Below are 21,799 nucleotides of genomic sequence, written 5' to 3'. Positions count from 1 at the left end.
CCACTGAGTACAAAGGCTTAAGAAGCGAGTATGCGTTATGCTGGAAATAATTTGAATAAGTTGCTTTTAAATCTAGAGAAAACATGTTTAAAAAAATCTTTGACTTTGACTCCTTGGTGCTATGGTCCATCACCACTCAAATTAGACGATCTTGCTTCAATGGACATGTAAAGTTTAGTGCATGTATCATGATGATGGATATTTAGTTTTTTTGTATATATGCATGCCATTCTCAACAAATAAGATTAGATTGTGTAATAAAGAGCAGCCAGGACCTTCTGGAAACTGGGGAGCCTTCGAGTCGTGGAAAAGCCGCTGATAGAAGTGCGCCGACGCTCAAGGGGTGTACTTAATAGAATTTGCAACTCATCCCGTTACTTTAAACAAAACATACATTAATGCCGCCTAATCAGTCTTCACTGTGAGTTACGGCCAAGGCTCAATGAAAGTGCCATGCATTACTTTACATAATAGATTTGTAACTGGAATTTTTGTCGTGGGCCAATGTCATGCAAATTACGTGGCAGGGCTTTACAAAAATATATTTCACAAATCATAACGGAAGGATTTCTCTTGGCTTACTGTTAAATCGGAGATTGAGGCATAGTATGTAAATATGTGAAAGAAGAAATTTATCTTCACGATTTAAGGAATTAAGAACTCAAATTCGAGAAAAATTTTCTCGAACGAAGGGTAATTATGTGGGATTTTGTTTTCCTGCTCTGGTGATACATCATTTAAGCGAATGGCTACGATGAAAACTCACTAGTCATTGCTAGATGTATGAAGACAAAAGAAATGATAAACCCCAGCCAGGAACGGAACTTCACCACTTAGGGTTGCCTTTAATTCTATTTTACATAATCCATTACTTACGAAAGGCTGGCTACGCAGGATGACTCATGGGAGTCATAAAAATGCATGACAAAAAAATATATGACAATGGAGCGTTATATATTATAATAATATTTTATTGGATTACAAAACATTTTTCATATAGTAGAGGGCGTTACTGGCGTGGAAGAGAATGTACACATTCTATATGTAGATGTGATGAAAACTTTCTATCCATTAATCACTCTTTCGACTTTTGCGGGAAACTTACGTAGTTCGATGAACATCACTGTTACTTATTTTATAGGATAAATAATTAATTTTCGTAAATATTGTACATTAAATTGTACTTTTGGTAAGAAAGATATTACCGCCAACTTTAGGCAACTTCTGAACTAACATCGGGAAGAGTTTTTTACTTGTCATGATCGATGTATCTAGGATCTCGATGTTTCCCCAGAGGATATTTTGGCACCAATTGAGCAACAAACATGGATGCATGTAATGCAGTCGAAAGAGAAGTGGATAAAGTATTGCTCAAATTCGGCGCCATCAGCGATCATGCTAGCCGTGTGTTATTAGACATTATCAATCACATTTTTAGTCTCAAAAAGGAACTTGAGGAAGGTGAGTTTTGCCTGCATTCTTGAATGTGTATGTTGATTACAATGCCTCCTGCTTTGTTTTTGTTTGGACATCTTAAGTTTTATCATTATTTCTTTGCATTTCTTCGAATTCACGGAGATATGTGTTTATGAAATACGAAATATTCCTATTTCAGCTCCGACAGACCATGAATTGACTCCTGGGCAGATACAAATCCTGAAGCAGGCTATTAACAAGGTTCGAGAGACAGTTCAGCTCCTTGCTACAGACCACCGCGAACTTCACAGCACAGTTTCGAAAGTTGGGAAAGCCACTGACAGGGTGAGATACGAAACATTAACAAGCTCAGTTTGTTGATCGGCCTATATGGAAATACGCAAGTTTTTTTTGTATTGAAATGACAGTTTCATTGAATTAGTTTTCGACACATGGTGAGTGACACTGCTCTCTATATTATAATTATTTCAGAATTTTGTGGCCGATTTTGCTTCGACCAGTCGAGAGGATGTATTTTCAGGTCCCGAGAAAGTGCAATTGCTCAATCAAGTTATTTGTCAACATTTTTATCGCCAAGGAATTCTAGACATAGCAGAGGAATTAGCCAAGGTAGGATTCCTTCATTTATTACCGTAATGAATGTTCGAATAGTTGTTTTGGCCCTTTCTTGATTATATATTTTATTTACAAAGATTGCATGTTAGCAGAAACAAAGTCTCTTTTGATAAACGTTAATTATTCACTTAACTGAACTTGGCCCACGACGAGCTAGCCCACGGCTATCCACCGGCCGTTGGAGATCTGGATTTTTCAGTCATACCAACGTAAATATTTTTGCACGACGTAACTAAGTAAATCCCCTAAACCATTGCAATAATCCGACTACAACGGACACACTAAACCCAATGATACTCCCTGTAACCACTTGCAATTGTAAGACCAGGATGAATTATGTAGTAAACGATATAGGGCCCTAGAATGAACTCTACACTGAAGTTAGCCCAAGCGGGAAGTCGTCTTTCATATCAAAAACTATGAGGTCCTAACGAAAACGTTTTCGACAATATCTGCTGAACTACAGAAGTACTTTTCTTGAAAATCACCAGAAACACTCGGCAATCCCTGCTCTATCACGGCATAGGCATAAAAACCACATCCATAGGCTAATGTAGCATCCAGGGCCCAGTGCAGTCCAAAGGGTCGCCCTTTCATACCAAAAATAAGAAATTACTTAACAATATCTACTAAACTAGAACATTTTTTTCTCTAAATTTCACAATACACCATAGGCTACACATGTACTTTCGGCAGTCTTTCGCTTACCCCATGCTCCTGGCCTAGTTTAGTAACCAGGGCCCAATTACCTCACCTCAGTCGTCATCTCACACGAAAAAACACAAAGTACATCACAATATCTCCTAAACTAGAACATTTTTTTCTCTAATTTTCACCATACACCCTGAGCTACACATGTACTTCAAGCAGTCTTTCGCTTACCCCATGCTCCTGGCCTAGTTTAGTAACCAGGGCCCAATTATCTCACCTCAGTCGTCATCTCACACGAAAAAACACAAAGTACTTCACAATATCTCCTAAACTAGAACATTTTTTTCTCTAATTTTCACCATACACCCTGAGCTACACATGTACTTCAAGCAGTCTTTCGCTTACCCCATGCTCCTGGCCTAGTTTAGTAACCAGGGCCCAATTATCTCACCTCGATCGTCATCTCACACGAAAAAACACAAAGTACTTCACAATATCTCCTAAACTAGAACATTTTTTTCTCTAATTTTCACAATACACCCTAGGCTATACATGTACTTTCAGCAGTCTTTCGCTTACCCCATGCTCCTGGCCTAGTTTAGTAGCCAGGGCCGATTAAAAGTGACTACGGCACGACACTGAACTTGGCCCACGGCAAAGGGTTATCTCAGCTGATTTTCTAAGAATTTCAAAATATCTCCTAAACTGGAACATTTTTTTCTCTAATTTTCACAATACACCATAGGCTACACATGTACTTTCAGCAGTATTTCGCTTACCCCATGCTCCTGGCCTAGTTTAGTAACCAGGGCCCAATTACCTCACCTCAGTCGTCATCTCACACGAAAAAACACAAAGTACTTCACAATATCTCCTAAACTAGAACATTTTTTTCTCTAATTTTCACCATACACCCTGAGCTACACATGTACTTCAAGCAGTCTTTCGCTTACCCCATGCTCCTGGCCTAGTTTAGTAACCAGGGCCCAATTATCTCACCTCGATCGTCATCTCACACGAAAAAACACAAAGTACTTCACAATATCTCCTAAACTAGAACATTTTTTTCTCTAATTTTCACAATACACCCTAGGCTATACATGTACTTTCAGCAGTCTTTCGCTTACCCCATTGTCCTGGCCTAGTTTAGTAGCCAGGGCCGATTAAAAGTGACTACGGCACGACACTGAACTTGGCCCACGGCAAAGGGTTATCTCAGCTGATTTTCTAAGAATTTCAAAATATCTCCTAAACTGGAACATTTTTTTCTCTAATTTTCACAATACACCATAGGCTACACATGTACTTTCAGCAGTATTTCGCTTACCCCATGCTCCTGGCCTAGTTTAGTAACCAGGGCCCAATTACCTCACCTCAGTCGTCATCTCACACGAGAAAACACAAAGTACTTCACAATATCTCCTAAACTAGAACATTTTTTTCTCTAATTTTCACCATAGACCCTGAGCTACACATGTCCTTCAAGCAGTCTTTCGCTTACCCCATGCTCCTGGCCTAGTTTAGTAACCAGGGCCCAATTACCTCACCTCAGTCGTCATCTCACACGAAGAAACACAAAGTACTTTACAATATCTCCTAAACTAGAACATTTTTTTCTCTAATTTTCACCATACACCCTGAGCTACACATGTCCTTCAAGCAGTCTTTCGCATACCCCATGCTCCTGGCCTAGTTTAGTAACCAGGGCCCAATTATCTCACCTCGGTCGTCATCTCACACGAAAAAACACAAAGTACTTCATAATATCTCCTAAACTAGAACATTTTTTTCTCTAATTTTCACAATACACCCTAGGCTATACATGTACTTTCAGCAGTCTTTCGCTTACCCCATGCTCCTGGTCTAGTTTAGTAGCCAGGGCCGATTAAAAGTGACTACGACACGACACTGAACTTGGCCCACGGCAAAGGGTTATCTCAGCTGATTTTCTAAGAATTTAAAAATATCTCCTTTACTAGAACATTTTTTTCTCTAATTTTCACCATACACCCTAAGCTAAACATGTACTTCAAGCAGTCTTTCGCTTACCCCATGCTCCTGGCCTAGTTTAGTAACCAGGGCCCAATTACCTCACCTCAGTCGTCATCTCACACGAAAAAACACAAAGTACTTCACAATATCTCCTAAACTAGAACATTTTTTTCTCCAAATTTCACAATACACATTAGGCTACACATGTACTTCAAGCAGTCTTTCGCTTACCCCATGCTCCTGCCCTAGTTTAGTAACAAGGGCCCAATAACCTCACATCGGTCGTCATCTCACACGAGAAAACACAAAGTACTTCACAATATCTCCTAAACTAGAACATTTTTTTCTCTAATTTTCACAATACACATTAGGCTACACATGTACTTTCAGCAGTCTTTCGCTTACCCCATGCTCCTGGCCTAGTTTAGTAGCCAGGGCCGATTAAAAGTGACTACGACACGACACTGAACTTGGCCCACGGCAAAGGGTTCTCTCCGCTGATTTTCTAAGAATTTCACAATATCTCCTTAAGTAGAACATTTTTTCTCTAATTTTCACAATACACCATAGGCTACACATGTACTTTCAGCAGTATTTCGCTTACCCCATGCTCCTGGCCTAGTTTAGTAACCAGGGCCCAATTACCTCACCTCAGTCGTCATCTCACACGAGAAAACATAAAGTACTTCACAATATCTCCTAAACTAGAACATTTTTTTCTATAAATTTAACCCTACACCCCGAGCTACACATGTAATTCAAGCAGGTTTTCGCTTACTCCATGCTCCTGGCCTAGTTTAGTAACCAGGGCCCAATTATCTCACCTCAGTCGTCATCTCACACGAAAAAACACAAAGTACTTCACAATATCTCCTAAACTAGAACATTTTTTTCTCTAATTTTCACAATACACCCTAAGCTATACATATACATTCAGCAGTCTTTCGCTTACCCCATGCTCCTGGCCTAGTTTAGTAGCCAGGGCCGATTAAAAGTGACTACGACACGACACTGAACTTGGCCCACGGCAAAGGGTTATCTCAGCTGATTTTCTAAGAATTTCAAAATATCTCCTAAAATAGAACATTTTTTTCTCTAATTTTCACAATACACCATAGGCTACACATGTACTTTCAGCAGTATTTCGCCTACCCCATGCTCCTGGCCTAGTTTAGTAACCAGGGCCCAATTACCTCACCTCAGTCGTCATCTCACACGAGAAAACACAAAGTACTTCACAATATCTCCTAAACTAGAACATTTTTTTCTCCAAATTTCACAATACACATTAGGCTACACATGTACTTCAAGCAGTCTTTCGCTTACCCCATGCTCCTGGCCTAGTTTAGTAACCAGGGCCATATAACCTCACCTCAGTCGTCATCTCACACGAAAAAACACAAAGTACTTCACAATATCTCCTAAACTAGAACATTTTTTTCTCTAATTTTCACCATACACCCTGAGCTACACATGTACTTCAAGCAGTCTTTCGCTTACCCCATGCTCCTGGCCTAGTTTAGTAACCAGGGCCCAATTATCTCACCTCAGTCGTCATCTCACACGAAAAAACACAAAGTACTTCACAATATCTCCTAAACTAGAACATTTTTTTCTCTAATTTTCACCATACACCCTGAGCTACACATGTACTTCAAGCAGTCTTTCGCTTACCCCATGCTCCTGGCCTAGTTTAGTAACCAGGGCCCAATAACCTCACATCGGTCGTCATCTCACACGAGAAAACACAAAGTACTTCACAATATCTCCTAAACTAGAACATTTTTTTCTCTAATTTTCACAATACACCCTAGGCTATACATGTACTTTCAGCAGTCTTTCGCTTACCCCATCCTCCTGGCCTAGTTTAGTAGCCAGGGCCGATTAAAAGTGACTACGGCACGACACTGAACTTGGCCCACGGCAAAGGGTTATCTCAGCTAATTTTCTAAGAATTTCAAAATATCTCCTAAACTGGAACATTTTTTTCTCTAATTTTCACAATACACCATAGGCTACACATGTACTTTCAGCAGTATTTCGCTTACCCCATGCTCCTGGCCTAGTTTAGTAACCAGGGCCCAATTACCTCACCTCAGTCGTCATCTCACACGAGAAAACACAAAGTACTTCACAATATCTCCTAAACTAGAACATTTTTTTCTCTAATTTTCACAATACACCCTAGGCTATACATGTACTTTCAGCAGTCTTTCGCTTACCCCATTGTCCTGGCCTAGTTTAGTAACCAGGGCCCAATTACCTCACCTCAGTCGTCATCTCACACGAGAAAACACAAAGTACTTCACAATATCTCCTAAACTAGAACATTTTTTTCTCTAATTTTCACCATAGACCCTGAGCTACACATGTCCTTCAAGCAGTCTTTCGCTTACCCCATGCTCCTGGCCTAGTTTAGTAACCAGGGCCCAATTACCTCACCTCAGTCGTCATCTCACACGAAAAAACACAAAGTACTTCATAATATCTCCTAAACTAGAACATTTTTTTCTCTAATTTTCACAATACACCCTAGGCTATACATGTACTTTCAGCAGTCATTCGCTTACCCCATGCTCCTGGCCTAGTTTAGTAGCCAGGGCCGATTAAAAGTGACTACGACACGACACTGAACTTGGCCCACGGCAAAGGGTTATCTCAGCTGATTTTCTAAGAATTTCAAAATATCTCCTAAACTGGAACATTTTTTTCTCTAATTTTCACAATACACCATAGGCTACACATGTACTTTCAGCAGTATTTCGCTTACCCCATGCTCCTGGCCTAGTTTAGTAACCAGGGCCCAATTACCTCACCTCAGTCGTCATCTCACACGAAAAAACACAAAGTACTTCATAATATCTCCTAAACTAGAACATTTTTTTATCTAATTTTCACCATACACCCTGAGCTACACATGTACTTTCAGCAGTCTTTCGCTTACTCCATGCTCCTGGCCTAGTTTAGTTACCAGGGCCCAATTATCTCACCTCAGTCGTCATCTCAAACGAAAAAACACAAAGTACTTCATAATATCTCCTAAACTAGAACATTTTTTTCTCTAATTTTCACCATACACCCTGAGCTACACATGTCCTTCAAGCAGTCTTTCGCTTACCCCATGCTCCTGGCCTAGTTTAGTAACCAGGGCCCAATTACCTCACCTCAGTCGTCATCTCACACGAAAAAACACAAAGTACTTCACAATATCTCCTAAAGTAGAACATTTTTTTCTCTAATTTTCACAATACACATTAGGCTACACATGTACTTTCAGCAGTCTTTCGCTTACCCCATGCTCCTGGCCTAGTTTAGTAGCCAGGGCCGATTAAAAGTGACTACGGCACGACACTGAACTTGGCCCACGGCAAAGGGTTATCTCAGCTGATTTTCTAAGAATTTCAAAATATCTCCTTAACTGGAACATTTTTTTCTCTAATTTTCACAATACACCATAGGCTACACATGTACTTTCAGCAGTATTTCGCTTACCCCATGCTCCTGGCCTAGTTTAGTAACCAGGGCCCAATTACCTCACCTCAGTCGTCATCTCACACGAAAAAACACAAAGTACTTCACAATATCTCCTAAACTAGAACATTTTTTTCTCTAATTTTCACCATACACCCTGAGCTACACATGTACTTCAAGCAGTCTTTCGCTTACCCCATGCTCCTGGCCTAGTTTAGTAGCCAGGGCCGATTAAAAGTGACTACGACACGACACTGAACTTGGCCCACGGCAAAGGGTTATCTCAGCTGATTTTCTAAGAATTTCAAAATATCTCCTTAACTAGAACATTTTTTTCTCTAATTTTCACAATACACCATAGGCTACACATGTACTTTCAGCAGTATTTCGCTTACCCCATGCTCCTGGCCTAGTTTAGTAACCAGGGCCCAATTACCTCACCTCAGTCGTCATCTCACACGAGAAAACACAAAGTACTTCACAATATCTCTTAAACTAGAATATTTTTTTCTCTAATTTTCACCATACACCCTGAGCTACACATGTACTTCAAGCAGTCTTTCATTTACCCCATGCTCCTGGCTTCGTATAATAACCAGGGCCCAACATAAGTGACAACGACACGACACTGAACTTGGCCCATGGAGATAGGTTTTTTGATAGTTTGTTCTTTTATGCACTCAATATTATCTGAAATACGACCGTTATTTTCTTCTTTTCAGTGTCACATAGTAGATTCATGTTGTAATGGAAACACACCAAGTCAGCAATCTGTTTTCTAATTCATTACTTACAGGTTCTTTTTCATTTTAGCACCATATTCCGGTCACAGATTCCTCACTTTCACACTTCCTCCTGATTCTTCACTCCTTTCCATTTTCTTTCTCTGATGTCTTGAGCTGCGAAGATGGGATTGAATGAAAAGGTCTTAGAAGGTATGTATGGATAACCTTTTTTTTATATTATTGGTAGTGTTCATTTATACATCACGGTTTTAGTTTATCTGCAAGTTATTCCACAACACCCGAAGAGGTTACTCGCTAGATGCGTTTCTCTTTGTGCTTGGAGAAGAAACGAGCGAAAAAGAGATCCCCGGGAGGCATATGAGAAACCGCTCGCTCTTTCCCTTAATTAAAAAGGGAGCATCTCCCGCTCTGATTTAAGGGATTAACTTTTGTTTAATTTTTTTCAACAATATATTCATACCTTTGATGTTCAAATGAATTCCGTCTAACCGCTTCCTGTTTGGGTGCCCTATCCACCTGAAAGATATATTGTGAGTGTTGAACTTCTTATTCAAATTTTACGGAAGAATATTTAAGAATATCGATTACCTCTCAAAATATTGTGTTTTTATCGTTCCGTTGGCATTGACGAATAAGCTTGCCGCGTCAATCACCCTTATCCCCCCTAATAATGAAAGTAGCAGAAGATATATTTTTTATCTGTGTGAAAAAGGAATAAAAAAGACATAAACACAGTAATCAACCCGAAGGTCGGTTTGGTAGGTGATGGTAGAGTTCACCCATTACTAAGCTTGACGGCGTGTGAAATCCCCACATTGGGGTAGGGGGGCCAGTTCCTTTCTTTGTGCTGGCCGGTTATGTTTTCCCAGGAAGACCTGCTACCCGAAAAATTACTCTAGCTTGGGTGGATCTGCTGGTGTCCATAGACTCGCCCGAGAATGGAACCCGGGCCTTCTACTCTGTAGTGAAACGCTCAACCCGTAGGACTACCACGACCGTCGAAAAAGAAATATGTAAGGACATTTTGTGAACTTACTTTTTCGCCAATTCAAAATTGCTTTGTTTAATGTCTCCAGAAGCGCCCTATATTTGGAACAATGCCAAAACCTTGGTGCTGGTATCACGGTTAACAGTGTTATTCTGCATCCCCTGTTCCATAAAGTTCTCACTAAGGAGCAGTAGCTACCCCTTAATGAGTGAAACTTAGTCCCCTGTAATTAAATCAGTCAGCAATGGTGGGCATATTAATTAATGTTATCGTCTCTCAAGTTTAAATGGGTGAACATAATACCTTAGTGAAGTCATTGCAACCAATCAATACAATGACTTCTTCGTTTATCGCGTTAACAATTTGGGTCCTCCTCTTCAACTCCTCGGTTGTCTGTCCTGAGACACACATTCCGATACGGGCAGGATGAACTATAAAACCACAAAGTAAATGATATTAGAAATAAGCAAAACTACCGTATGAAAGAGTAATCCTCATAAAATCCAACGCACCATCTTGCAGCCTATACCCAATGTTTGAGGCGACCCTAACAAAGAAGGAGTCACCCAACATCTCCGCCCCGAACACTTTAGGTCTCTCATTCTGAAACGAAGGAAACAACATAGAAAGTACCTTAAATGTAGAAAGTGGAAAATTTGATGACACAAAAAAATGTAATTCGTATAACGGGGACACATTTTTACGATTGCATAAAGTACGTGAGAAGATGAAATGTGCAGGTCACTTACCACGGGAATCATTGTTGTAACTGAAGAAAAATGTTCACATCTCTTTGAAAGTTGACGGACGCGCCTAGATAAAAAATGTCACGTGTTTCTTTATTCGTGGAGAGGATTCATGGGTGGACAATCCCTATTGGCTTGAACGACGGACGAAAACGAATTGGGAGGCGAAGGGTGTTGGTCGACCATCGGTTAAGGGTAAATCCTGGTTAAACCCAAATAGGAGAGGTCCCACTGCGTCAAAAATCAAGTGAAAGGGGAAATACTGCCGAGGACATCAACAATAGCCATCGCTCTCGAGGCGAACCCCGTCTCAGCGGGGAGCATGCCTTTGGGTTCAAGGTTGGTGCGTACTCGGGCACGAATTCTTCCATCGCGTATCGGTTTTCCCGGAGGTGATTCCAGTGCCATTCTTCAATTAATTGGAAAAGACAAAGCTTTTGCAGCAGTCGTCATGCCAACGTTGTTCCTTTAATGACACCAATCTTCCGATTTCCTGAAAATTTCGTTATCATCTAAACACAAGTGTACGCATGCAAAGCATTCCCCGCTAGCCACCGCGAGGACGTACGGTGGCGGGTGTGACGTCATCAGCCGCATAAGAACATTCCCGATGGTCACACCTGAACACAAAGATTTGTTTTATCGTGCACTGGAACAAGTTCATCACGCGAAAGAAGGGACTTACATGGATAAATATTCAATTACAGGATACGTATAATAAAATCATGCGGGAGAATATTAATGAAGATGGGTCTATTAAATACAAAAACATTCAGGTAGTCAGGGAAATATATGCACAGCCAATGGTATTTGTCTACGCGCTTGCGATCATATCTATTTTTATCTTCATTGGTCCAAGGAAAAAAAGACACTTTAAATCCATCCATCTACATTCCATCTACAATCTTTTTCCCTGATTTTACGTGATCTACCATTGCACCTGTAATTCAACCAACGGTGAAGTAGTGGCTCTCATGCTAATTATTCTAATAGTGTGTCGACGTTGCTACCTTGTTCGTTGCGGGTTTTCACTAACCTAGCTGCTCTACGTTGCACTGGAGCTTGTTCCAAAATTAAGGCAATGTCGTGAGGATGCCATACACCTGCGGTATTTTTTAGGTTGGGCCAAAATAATGTGGAATGAGAAAGCTCTTTAACCCTGTCATTATAATGCCCAAGCATCCTTTAGATGAATCCTAACTTTTATTTTGCAACTTTAACGATTGTCTTTCTCCCAGGACGTATCCTTAGTTATCGTTACAACGAAGTTTTTACCGTTTCTAAGCTTGCTACGTCGTTTCCCTGTTTAGTGAGTTTTCGGGAGAAATTCTTTCGCTCCAAGAATTTATCGAAACACATTTATTCATTTGTTATCCTGGCACCACTTTTGAATGGAATGATTCCCAGGTTCCCTTTGATTCCCCATAGTTCCCAATGATTGAATGATTCTTAATTATTCCCTATCTTCATTACTGGATATTTCCCTATGCTATTGGCACTCGTATATCACTGCATCGTCAGCAAATGTGGATCTCAAGTTTATAATAAACTTCGTTTGTAAACATCGCAGCAACGTGAGTGTTATTATTGCCAGACATGAAAACGTGTTGGGCGAAAAGAGGTAGTTGTGTCTCACAAGATCTACCTCTTCGTGATCCATGATGGATTGTAATCAATAAAAAAACGTTTTAGAAATGTAACCCCTGGATGAGAGTTGTAGAGGAAGGAAGACATTAAGCATGCTGGAAAGCATGAAGGGAGATGAAAAGGACGCGCAGTTATTTCAGGACCCTACAAGCCACCGCTGGGGTGTTTGGCTGACGGTGAATACACAACAGACTAATTTTGAGAAGAATATGGCCCCTACTGCGGCGCGACAATGTTATTCTGATCCCCTATCGGTCGTGAAAAAATAGCATCTTGAATCCATCTATTCTACACTTCTACATCTACATCTACATCTACTCAATACCCCGCAAGCCGCCGCAAGGGCGTGTGGCGGGGGGTGCTAGGACACCACCCATAATTTAGAAAAGAAAAATAATTAAAAAAAAAATCGCATGCAATAACGACAATTATTCATTCTAACTTTATTGACAAGATGCCTCCTACCGTAGTATGATGGGGGTGATAATAAATGTTCAACCTCACTGATACAGAGACATCCTTCCAATTTATCCAAGAGATTGAATATGTAATTTAATTTTCGCTATGTGAGTGATTCCCAGCCTGGTTCCTCTAATATTTTGGATACGCTACTAAGTTGTTGTTTTGCGGTATATGTGTTTGCATGAGTGTTGGATGAAGGGATTTTTGCATGATTGTGTGCGCTGCTGTGGGTGTAATTTTCCACGTTGTTGTTTTGCATGTGGTATTGTTCCTTTTTACGGTTGGTGAACTAACACCCCCCGCCACACGCCCTTGCGGCGGCTTGCGGGGTATTATGTAGATGTAGATGTAGAAGTTTATCATTGTACAAATCTAGCTCCTCAGCGATGAACGCGATCTATTTTCGCAATCAATCCAACTTCGTCAGGATTCCTTTTTGATGATTCATTAACGCCTTTCATGGGGAGCACATATCGGGACAATATGCGGATCGGCTTTAAAGAAATTGGCTTCATAACACGGGTGGTGGGGAAATGTAATTAAAAAATAAAAAAGTTAAAGGGAGGTGTTATTTGGCTCTGGTTAGACCCTCATTAGGAATATGCTGAAAGGGTTTGGGATCCTTGGGAGAAAATTTGGCAAAAAGAATTAGATGAAGTCCAGAGAAAATCCGCTAGATTCGTTCAAAATTGTTATGATAAGAACAAGCGTGACAGGTCTCTTAGGGGAATTAGGCTGGGAACCACTTGAGTTACGAAGAGAACAAGCGAGGCTTAGACTTTTATAAAGGTTCAGAACAAACGAGTTTAACTATGACACTGAAGGAATCATAATGGCCCCACACTACTTAGGTAGATCAGAACACAAAGATAAAATAAGGGAGATAGATTCCAAGACAGATAGGTACAAATACTCATTCTTTCCCCGAAAAATCAGAAATCATAATAGTAAGAAACCGAAGACAATTTAGAAATATTAAAAACATTGAATTTACAAGTCGGAACAAAATTAAACATTGCAAAGATGTTAGGTATACTTTCAGGTGCATGCGTATGTTAGTTTGTAGTTTGAGTGTTTGCAGGTGTGTGGGGTGTAAGTGTTCTTGCATGAATGTATGCCATTTTTGTGGATGTATGATTTTGTGGTTTTTGCATGCGGTTTTTTTTTCTTTTCTAAATTACGGGTGGTGTCCTAACACCCCCGCCACACGCCCTTGCGGCGGCTTGCGGGGTATTAAGTACATGTAGATTCCATATACTAGCAGCATATTCTAAACGAGGCCTAACCAGCGAAAGATAACATTTCTCTTTCACCTTTTCATCACATATACCCAGTACTCTTCGGATAAATCCTAACTTTTTGTTAGCTTATCCACAAATTTCCCGTATGTGCCACGAGAGGTCGTGAGTCAGGGTAACGCCTAGGCATTTAATTCAATTTACTCATCCCATGTCGGTGTTTCCAATGCAGTAGTCGTTCGTGTGGGAATTGGAATTTTTCTAAAAATTTATCATGACGCATATTTTGAAGTTTAATTTTAATTTCCAAGGGTCGCACCAGCATTGTATAGCATTATGGTAATCTGAAAATGCTGCTGTGTCCTCAGGATCGCGGATATCACGGTAAACCACTACATCGTCGGCAAATAAACGTATCTTACTGAGTAGGAATAAAAGAGGTCCCGTAACATTTCCCCGGAGGATAAGCTGAAGTGAATTCAACTGCATCAGATGCAACAGCATATGTGACCTCCCTTCGTACGCCGAGAATCAGAAAAGATAACCTCCATTCAATGCGTACATTTCAGATAATACATTTTTTATTTATTAATATATACCCAGCAAGCCACGGCCAGAGTGCTTGGCAGGGGGTGAAAACACACCAGGATAATGTTGACCCGGATATTTTTACCCTTACCGCGGTCGAACAATGTCATTATGATCCCCTATCGTTCGTGGAAAAAATGTCAACTTAAATCTATCTGTTCTACACTTAATCTCTGTAATTTTATTTGCATGATATCTCCTACCGTAGTGCGATTTGGCGAATAAAACATTTTCAACATCATTCCTTGAAGAGACGTCGTTTCAATCCTGCGAAAGGTTTAATCTTTTATTTCACCTTCGCTCCGCGAGTGATTCCGAGCCTAGCTGCTCTAATATTTTGGATACAGTATCAAAACAACGTTTTACAAATCTAACTAAATAAGGAGAATACAAATTTATCTGGAAACACATTAAGCGCAATATATTCCCTGGACCCGATGAAATATTTTCAATCATGTATTATTAGAACAATGATGTATGATTAATAATGACATTAATTATGTGCTATTAAAATAATATTATTACAAAATGTATAATAACCCCATCTTCCAACGGTAGGCGAAATCATGTCCACCAAAAAAGACGGATTATGTATTGGGAAGAAAAAATTTCGTGTGTCAGTTTTTCCAGGTGCGATAAGGGATCACAATTGCCTTGCCCGACCGCGGGAGTAGGAGAAAAAATCTGGTCAAAATAGATCTGCTGTGTATTAACCTCCAGCCGCACACCCTAGCGGTGGCTTGCAGGGCACTAATATTGTTTTTTAACTTTATATGTAACCATCCTCCACTTTCCACATGCTCAAACTGGATTTAGCCATGCCAACGCACTTCCATTCAAACAGAGAACAGCAGACTTATGTTCCGTATGTCGCCGTCATGCAAGGTCAAGGTATGGGAAATGTCTTAGTATGAAATAACTCATCCCGATAGTAAGGAGTTATTCATGAAGAATCCGCTCGGTCTCCTCCTGGGTCAATCTGGCGTCACAAAGTTGCAATCTTTGTTCACAATATTTATCGTTCCATCGAGAGAATATAGTGTTCCAAATAAGATTTTTACATCACTTTGAAAGAGCTAGTGAAAATTTTGGATAGATATTTTTTTACATATTTTAGTACCATACTCGTCATCGCTAGGCCGCGTGCCGGGGGGGGGGCAGATACTCTTTTAGGTGAAAGTATAGCAATTAAGACGGCACGGTAGCAGGCAACGAGTAATCGGACATGAGGTTAGTTGATATGTGAAAACCTATGGTTTATCGAAGTCTTTTCATTCTGTATTTGCTCTTTACGTTGCGTTCTTACTTGGGTTTTTTCCGACCAGCTTGGGATTTCCACTTTCCCCTCGCTTTCCCCATTTCCCTTGTCCCTGCATGACGGTGGCCCTCCCTTTTTCCCACCTTTGTGGACATTTAATGGTGTTCATTGTAAACATAAGCTTTCCTTGAAATGAAATGATGTTCTGTATCCTTTTTAAGCACGTAGGGCCGGGAGAGGGAAACAAAGGAATCCCCAAAGGTTCCCAATGCCTCCAAAGGTCCTCCTTGGCACACACCCCCTCCATAAAACTCCTAAGGCGAGAACGAAGGAAAAGATTCCTAATCTCGTCGTTTAAGGCCGACGAAATATGCTTTCCCGGGAAAAACCGGTGTCGTCTGTTTGCGCATTTCCTTTCATGGTGCCGACTGCCAACCCCACTTGTACTTCAACACCGTAGATAGGAGCAAGAAAGCACCCCCTTAAACGGGGTTTCCGTATTGTTTTTATTATATTTCAATGTATATTTTATCAATTCTTGTAAAACTGTGCTTTACGGAAATAAAAACCTTTAAACTGGAACTGAAAAACAACGCTGTCGCACTTATATTTTTAACTGGAGAAGTCATTAAGCTTTAGTGGGAAAAAATTGATACTATGTTGCCTTATGAATACCTTTATGTGACGCATACACTTGATTACTGAGAAAAACTGAGAAAATATTGTAACTTTTTTATTCATATGTAACAATTACTTGACGTGTTTTTCTTGATAATCAGTCAGACGCCGCCAAGACACGGAAATTGTCTTCCTTTAAATAAGAAAGAAACGGATCTTATCCGGATTCCATCATAAGTACTTCAAGCTCACGGGGCATATGAGTTTCCTTGCAGCAAAGTGAATGATGACGGCATCAAATGGTATTGTTAGATTCAACCACTGCAATAAAATAACAGAGGTATATGCACCGTCGCACTCAAGACTCAAGCAGTCGTTCGTCGTATACGTGGTCACAATAACCCTTCAAGTGCGTGTGGCTGGGGCTTCTAGTTCACAGGGCATTCCACTTATACTGTTATGACAATGGCAACAAATGGTGTCCAACGCAAAACTATTCATTACCGGTAAAGTGTCCTCATTAGCCACCACGGTAAGTTCTTACCAAAATACAATCAAAGCTTGCGTGTTGCTGGGTGGCTTTCGTGCTGCATCCTGGGGCGCAGTTTTTTTTTGGTTTGTGGTATATGTGTTTGCATGAGTGTTGGATGAAGGGATTTTTGCATGATTGTGCGATTGTGCATGATGCGGCGGCTTGCGGGGTATTATGTAAATGTAGAAAGTTATTCCATGGCAAAAGCAGCTTTTCCTAAAGCGCTCGCTGATTTCAGCAGAAAATGTTAAGGCTATTTCTAGGAAAACTTAGTCAACATTAATTTTTATCAAATATTTGGAGCCAAGTTACACAAAGATTGTGAAGTAGGTAACACAACGCCGGATTTAGTCGATAGAGGAAAGTACGCAGCAATTACAGGACAATCTACGTGACATCAATTTCAGGCAAGGATATAGAACACATAATCACCACGACTATTAGGGGGCAGAACGACAGTATTGTTTGATGAAGACTCGGAATGGCCCTACAGTGGACAGATTCCACTGCTTAAACAAGGCCTTTTATTTATAACGGTTCCCTGAGCCTTCTTTTTCTGGGTAATCTGCACAATCAAACTGACATTTGTGTCGAGCTGTGTATTGGGATTGTGCATGTTTGACTGATGACCTCGGTTTTTCTTGGCAATATTTAGTATATTTATTTTTGACCCGAATATTTTTATCCCTACCGCCGCCGGACAACATCATTGGGATCCCTTTTCTTCGTGGGAAATTTGCACCTTAGTTCTATCTGTTCTACGTTTAACCTCTCTGATGCAATTCACTTGATCTTTTCTGCCGTAGTACGATGACAGTAATAAAACATTTTCAACATATTCCTTGAAGAGACGTCATTTCAATTCCTGCGAGCGATTTAATCTGTAATTTAACTCCATTCCGTGAGTGATTCCGAGCTTAGCAGCTGTAATAATTTTCATGCTCTACTCGGTTTGTCATTACAATGTCTTACAAATCTAATCCCTACCCACGCTGCACGCGATCCAAGTCGACAATAAATCCAACCTCGTGAGGATTCTATACTCTTGCAGCATTTTTTGAATGAGACCTAACCAGCGAAAGATCACATTTCTCTTTCACCTTTTCATCGCATTAACCGAGGACTCTCCTATTAAATTCCAATTTTTTTGTTAGCTTTCCACATATCCCTCGTTCAGGTTTCACCGAGGAAACGAAGGACATTAATTCCGTAGTTAATCGGCCGATGATGTTTTGGTTCACAGAGATATCCGTAACCCTGAGGATATAGCAGCTTAACGCCTAGGGAAGCGTTTGCATTCGTATAAAATCCATTTATAGTAAGCTAGCAGCTTACAAACATCTAACAAAAATAACCATTCCATGGTTATAATGCTTTTCGTATTTTTCAATGTCATTTTTCTCACGGACGATAAACGATCAGAATAACGTGAGTAGTCACCCCCTGTCCCACACCCTAGCGGTGCCTTGCAGGGTATAATGTAACCTATCATTATTATAAATGAGTAAAAGCATTGTCAATCTAAAGACCCAATTAGGTTTGCCAACGTCTGCTCTTCTTTCTAAAATGACAATATATCTCACTTTGCCACTAGTTTCCGAAAGGAATTGTTACCCTATTAATGGGTGGCTTTATCCTCAAAAGGTAAACAACTATGCGCTAGCACAAAAACCCTGGCAAATGACGAAGACATATCTAACTTAACCAAGAAAGGGTTATGAGGAAATACTTGAGAGAGGAGCCTGCAAAATGTGATAACCATAACGAAAACTCTGTCATCAATATTGGGAAATAGAGCTACTGAATATCATGTCAATAACCTGTTTGCGCGTTAACATGAAATTCGTAGTAACTTGCAATGGAAAATGGCTATCCTCAGGTTACTTATTTTTATTTATCTTCACTAACGGTGACATTGGAAAAGCATATTATCCCCATTACGTGGAAATACATTGGTACAGAAAACTAAGAATGAACATATGTTATGAACGGAACTTAACTTAATATTATGCGTTCCTTTTGGAATTCTGGCACCCTTGCTAACGTCTTGAGAAATCGATTCGAATATACCGCAAAAGCTTTTGCTGAGCGTTAACTATGCTTGAGAAAATGCATCGCTTTCACCCTTGCAGGAGAGAAAAGGGTCGAGGGAGGAGGGAAGGGTTAGCCGCAGAATAACGGGCCTTAGAGGAGTAAAACAAATTGCTTCTGGCAGTAGGTGGTTTGGGTATTCCTGGAAAACGGGATTCACAGATTTTTCAGGGTGACTCGAATCACATGGCCCTGTGCGGACATGCTTCATTGCTCTTTCGCATACGGACGAGGAACATAGCTGTTTCTACCAACTGCTGCTTCGTCTAACAGAGAGAGTGCGCCATCATCTGCTGTATATCTTGTTGATAAGTTGATTCTATCCCTTCATTTGTGTTTCTTAGAGAAATTGATTATTTGTGAAATCGAATAGTTCTGCTTATATGCATCAGCAGTCACCGATTTTTATCCTCATAATCACTTTTTCTTGTCAATTTTTTCTTTTCCCTTTCCTGTGCATGTTTTTTCGTATTAATCTTGTCACTTTCTCCTAATTAGTTCACTTTTCATGGTGGAAATGACGTCTCCGAAGAAGTGTGCCCTTAGTCCAAGTGCTGTGAGTGATTTTTTTATTTCGCGGGGGTTGGATTTCATTACTTTGGAGACTGCTGGTTACATGGAAAGTACAATTTTTGGGGATGCCGCCTCCGAATTCCTTGGGGGTAACGACAAGACGAGAAGGCGTACGGTGTACTACTTTTGGCGAAGGAATAAACAAGTGAGGATTTTATTCAAACAAGGGTGTCCATTGCGCAGTAGCCAGGTAGTAAGACGTCCATCCTCTCAATTAGTTTGCCGTAGACAGATAATCAAGCGATATAAAAGATTGAAAGGGCTTGCCATAAGAAGTGGGTGGAATATGGAAAAGTTTATCAAACGAGGTTCCACTATGGATAATAATAAGGAAGTGCTTGCGATTCCCCAAGATTCACGCATGCAAATGGAAGACGAAAGTTCAGTTACAGCGGGGAAAAGCATGAGAATAGGGAGCAATTGGATACCGGGAGGGGTATTTGAAGGGCAGTTTCATTTTTCCCGTCAGGAGTGGGAGGAAATATTTGTGCAAGGAAAATTTGTTAAAGGGAAATGGACTAATGTGCTAAGTAGAAAGTTCTTTGCGATTAATTCGCGCTGTGTTCTTCTTGTCCGAGACTATCGCGTCCGAGGAGGCAACGGTAGTATTGTGATTCGGGCGTATTGCAAGCATAATGAGTGCAAGGTCTTTAATATAATGGTAGACGATCCAAGTATAAATGATAGTAGTGAGGTGTTCTTAAGAGTTTTCAGCAAGGGCCAAGAGAAACATGGCACCGAAAAATTTTGTCGTCCTCTTCGTGGATCAGATAGAGATGCTGCAAAAGTAATTCTAAAGAAAGAGAAGCCATCTGTTTTCCGAAGTAGAGCGGTTTTAAGGAGCGAATTTGCAAGGCTTGTATTCTCTAAATGTTCTACAACGCGCGCGTATGGAGAGCAAAGCCGAAAAGGATTTCAGCAGTAATCCCGTACATGATTTAATTCAAATGTTTATGGCAGAAAAAAATGATGAGGAGAGATACATTCAATTCTTAGGACTCCCTTTAACAGTATACTGTTTTTCAACGAAGCAAGTTCGCCTCGTGGCTTCCTTGTCGAAAGGAAGCCGACCATATCTCCACCTAGATGCAACGGGGTCTGTCGTGAAACGCCTTCCTGGTTTTCAAAAACGCGTTCTTTACTACGCAGGAGTTGTTAATATAGGAAATGTAATTGTTCCCATTTTGGAGCTAATTAGCGATAGGCACAATGTCAATGCGATAGCCAACTTTCTATTTCAGTTCCGTCATTTCGCTAGCTCCGTCACAAAAGTAAATTCACCTTTATTTAATGGCATCGTGTGTGATTTCAGTTTTGCCATTATTAATGCTGTAATTTTGGTTTGGTCACGTTGCACCCTCTCTCAGTATTTGTATGATTGTTATGCTATGTTGATTGGTAAGACGGATGCCAAAATTGAAGTTCCCGTATTCATCTGCTGCGCTCATTTCATGCATTTAGTGGCGCGACATCTTGCGAAGGCTTATTCCAAAAAAAAAATCAGGAAATTCTTGGCAGCTGTAATTGGCTTAATGGTTACGTCAAATTCCATGAGCGTCTTGGAAAATATTTTTAAAAATTTCTCCATTATATTGAAATGCGAGAGGCGTGGCGAGGCGGTGGATGCAGCTGTGTGTGAAATCCAAGAGATGGTTACGCAGAGCTCAGTGACTCCTTCAACCGTTATCAGGAAAGATTTTTCCATTCCTCGGGTCCGTAAAAGCAGCCTATATAACAGTAGTCCTTTTTATCTCCTTTTCACTGCCATTGCGGAAAATGCAAGCGTTGAGTGCTGTGGGGATCCAAATCCCTTTTTCAGCCCTAAATTTTTATCTACTTTTTTGAAGCATTTCCTACCGTTTGTACCTCTTTGGTCGAATATTTTGAAGGGCAGAGATGAATTATCTTCATTTGGACCACGATATAGTAACGCAAGCGTGGAAAGGTGGTTCGGAATCGTGAAAAACACGATTCTGGATTATAATTTACATTTGCCGTGCGGTAGATTTTTGAGGGCAATCCAACCCCATGTCTTCTCTCGAACAAAGGAAGTTTTTTTACAAATCCCCCCCGCACAAAGTAAACGCCGCAAGGCCAGTAAATTTGAAAGTATCGATAATTTTATGGCGGAGGAGCCTTGGGGAAA

General features: G+C 40.5%; 1 protein-coding gene across 1 annotated transcript in view; it reads left to right on the top strand.

Moving 5' to 3' along the window:
• Window positions 1-1,317: 1,317 nt before the first annotated feature.
• Window positions 1,318-21,799, top strand: part of Sou (required for meiotic nuclear division 5 protein souji) — a 43,618-nt gene continuing 23,136 nt past the window's right edge. Inside the window, exons 1-3 of the mRNA XM_071591928.1 lie at window positions 1,318-1,461; window positions 1,616-1,761; window positions 1,909-2,046. Of these exons, the coding sequence (XP_071448029.1) occupies window positions 1,326-1,461; window positions 1,616-1,761; window positions 1,909-2,046 (420 nt within the window). The 5' untranslated portion in view covers window positions 1,318-1,325. The remainder of the gene's footprint in view (window positions 1,462-1,615; window positions 1,762-1,908; window positions 2,047-21,799) is intronic.

Source organism: Hetaerina americana, unplaced genomic scaffold (genome assembly GCF_022747635.1).
Source record: "Hetaerina americana unplaced genomic scaffold, ioHetAmer1.1.p SCAF_5, whole genome shotgun sequence".
Taxonomy (NCBI): Eukaryota; Metazoa; Arthropoda; class Insecta; order Odonata; family Calopterygidae; genus Hetaerina; species Hetaerina americana.
The sequence above is the reverse complement of the archived record's forward strand: the minus strand, read 5'-3'. Positions and strand labels throughout refer to the sequence as shown.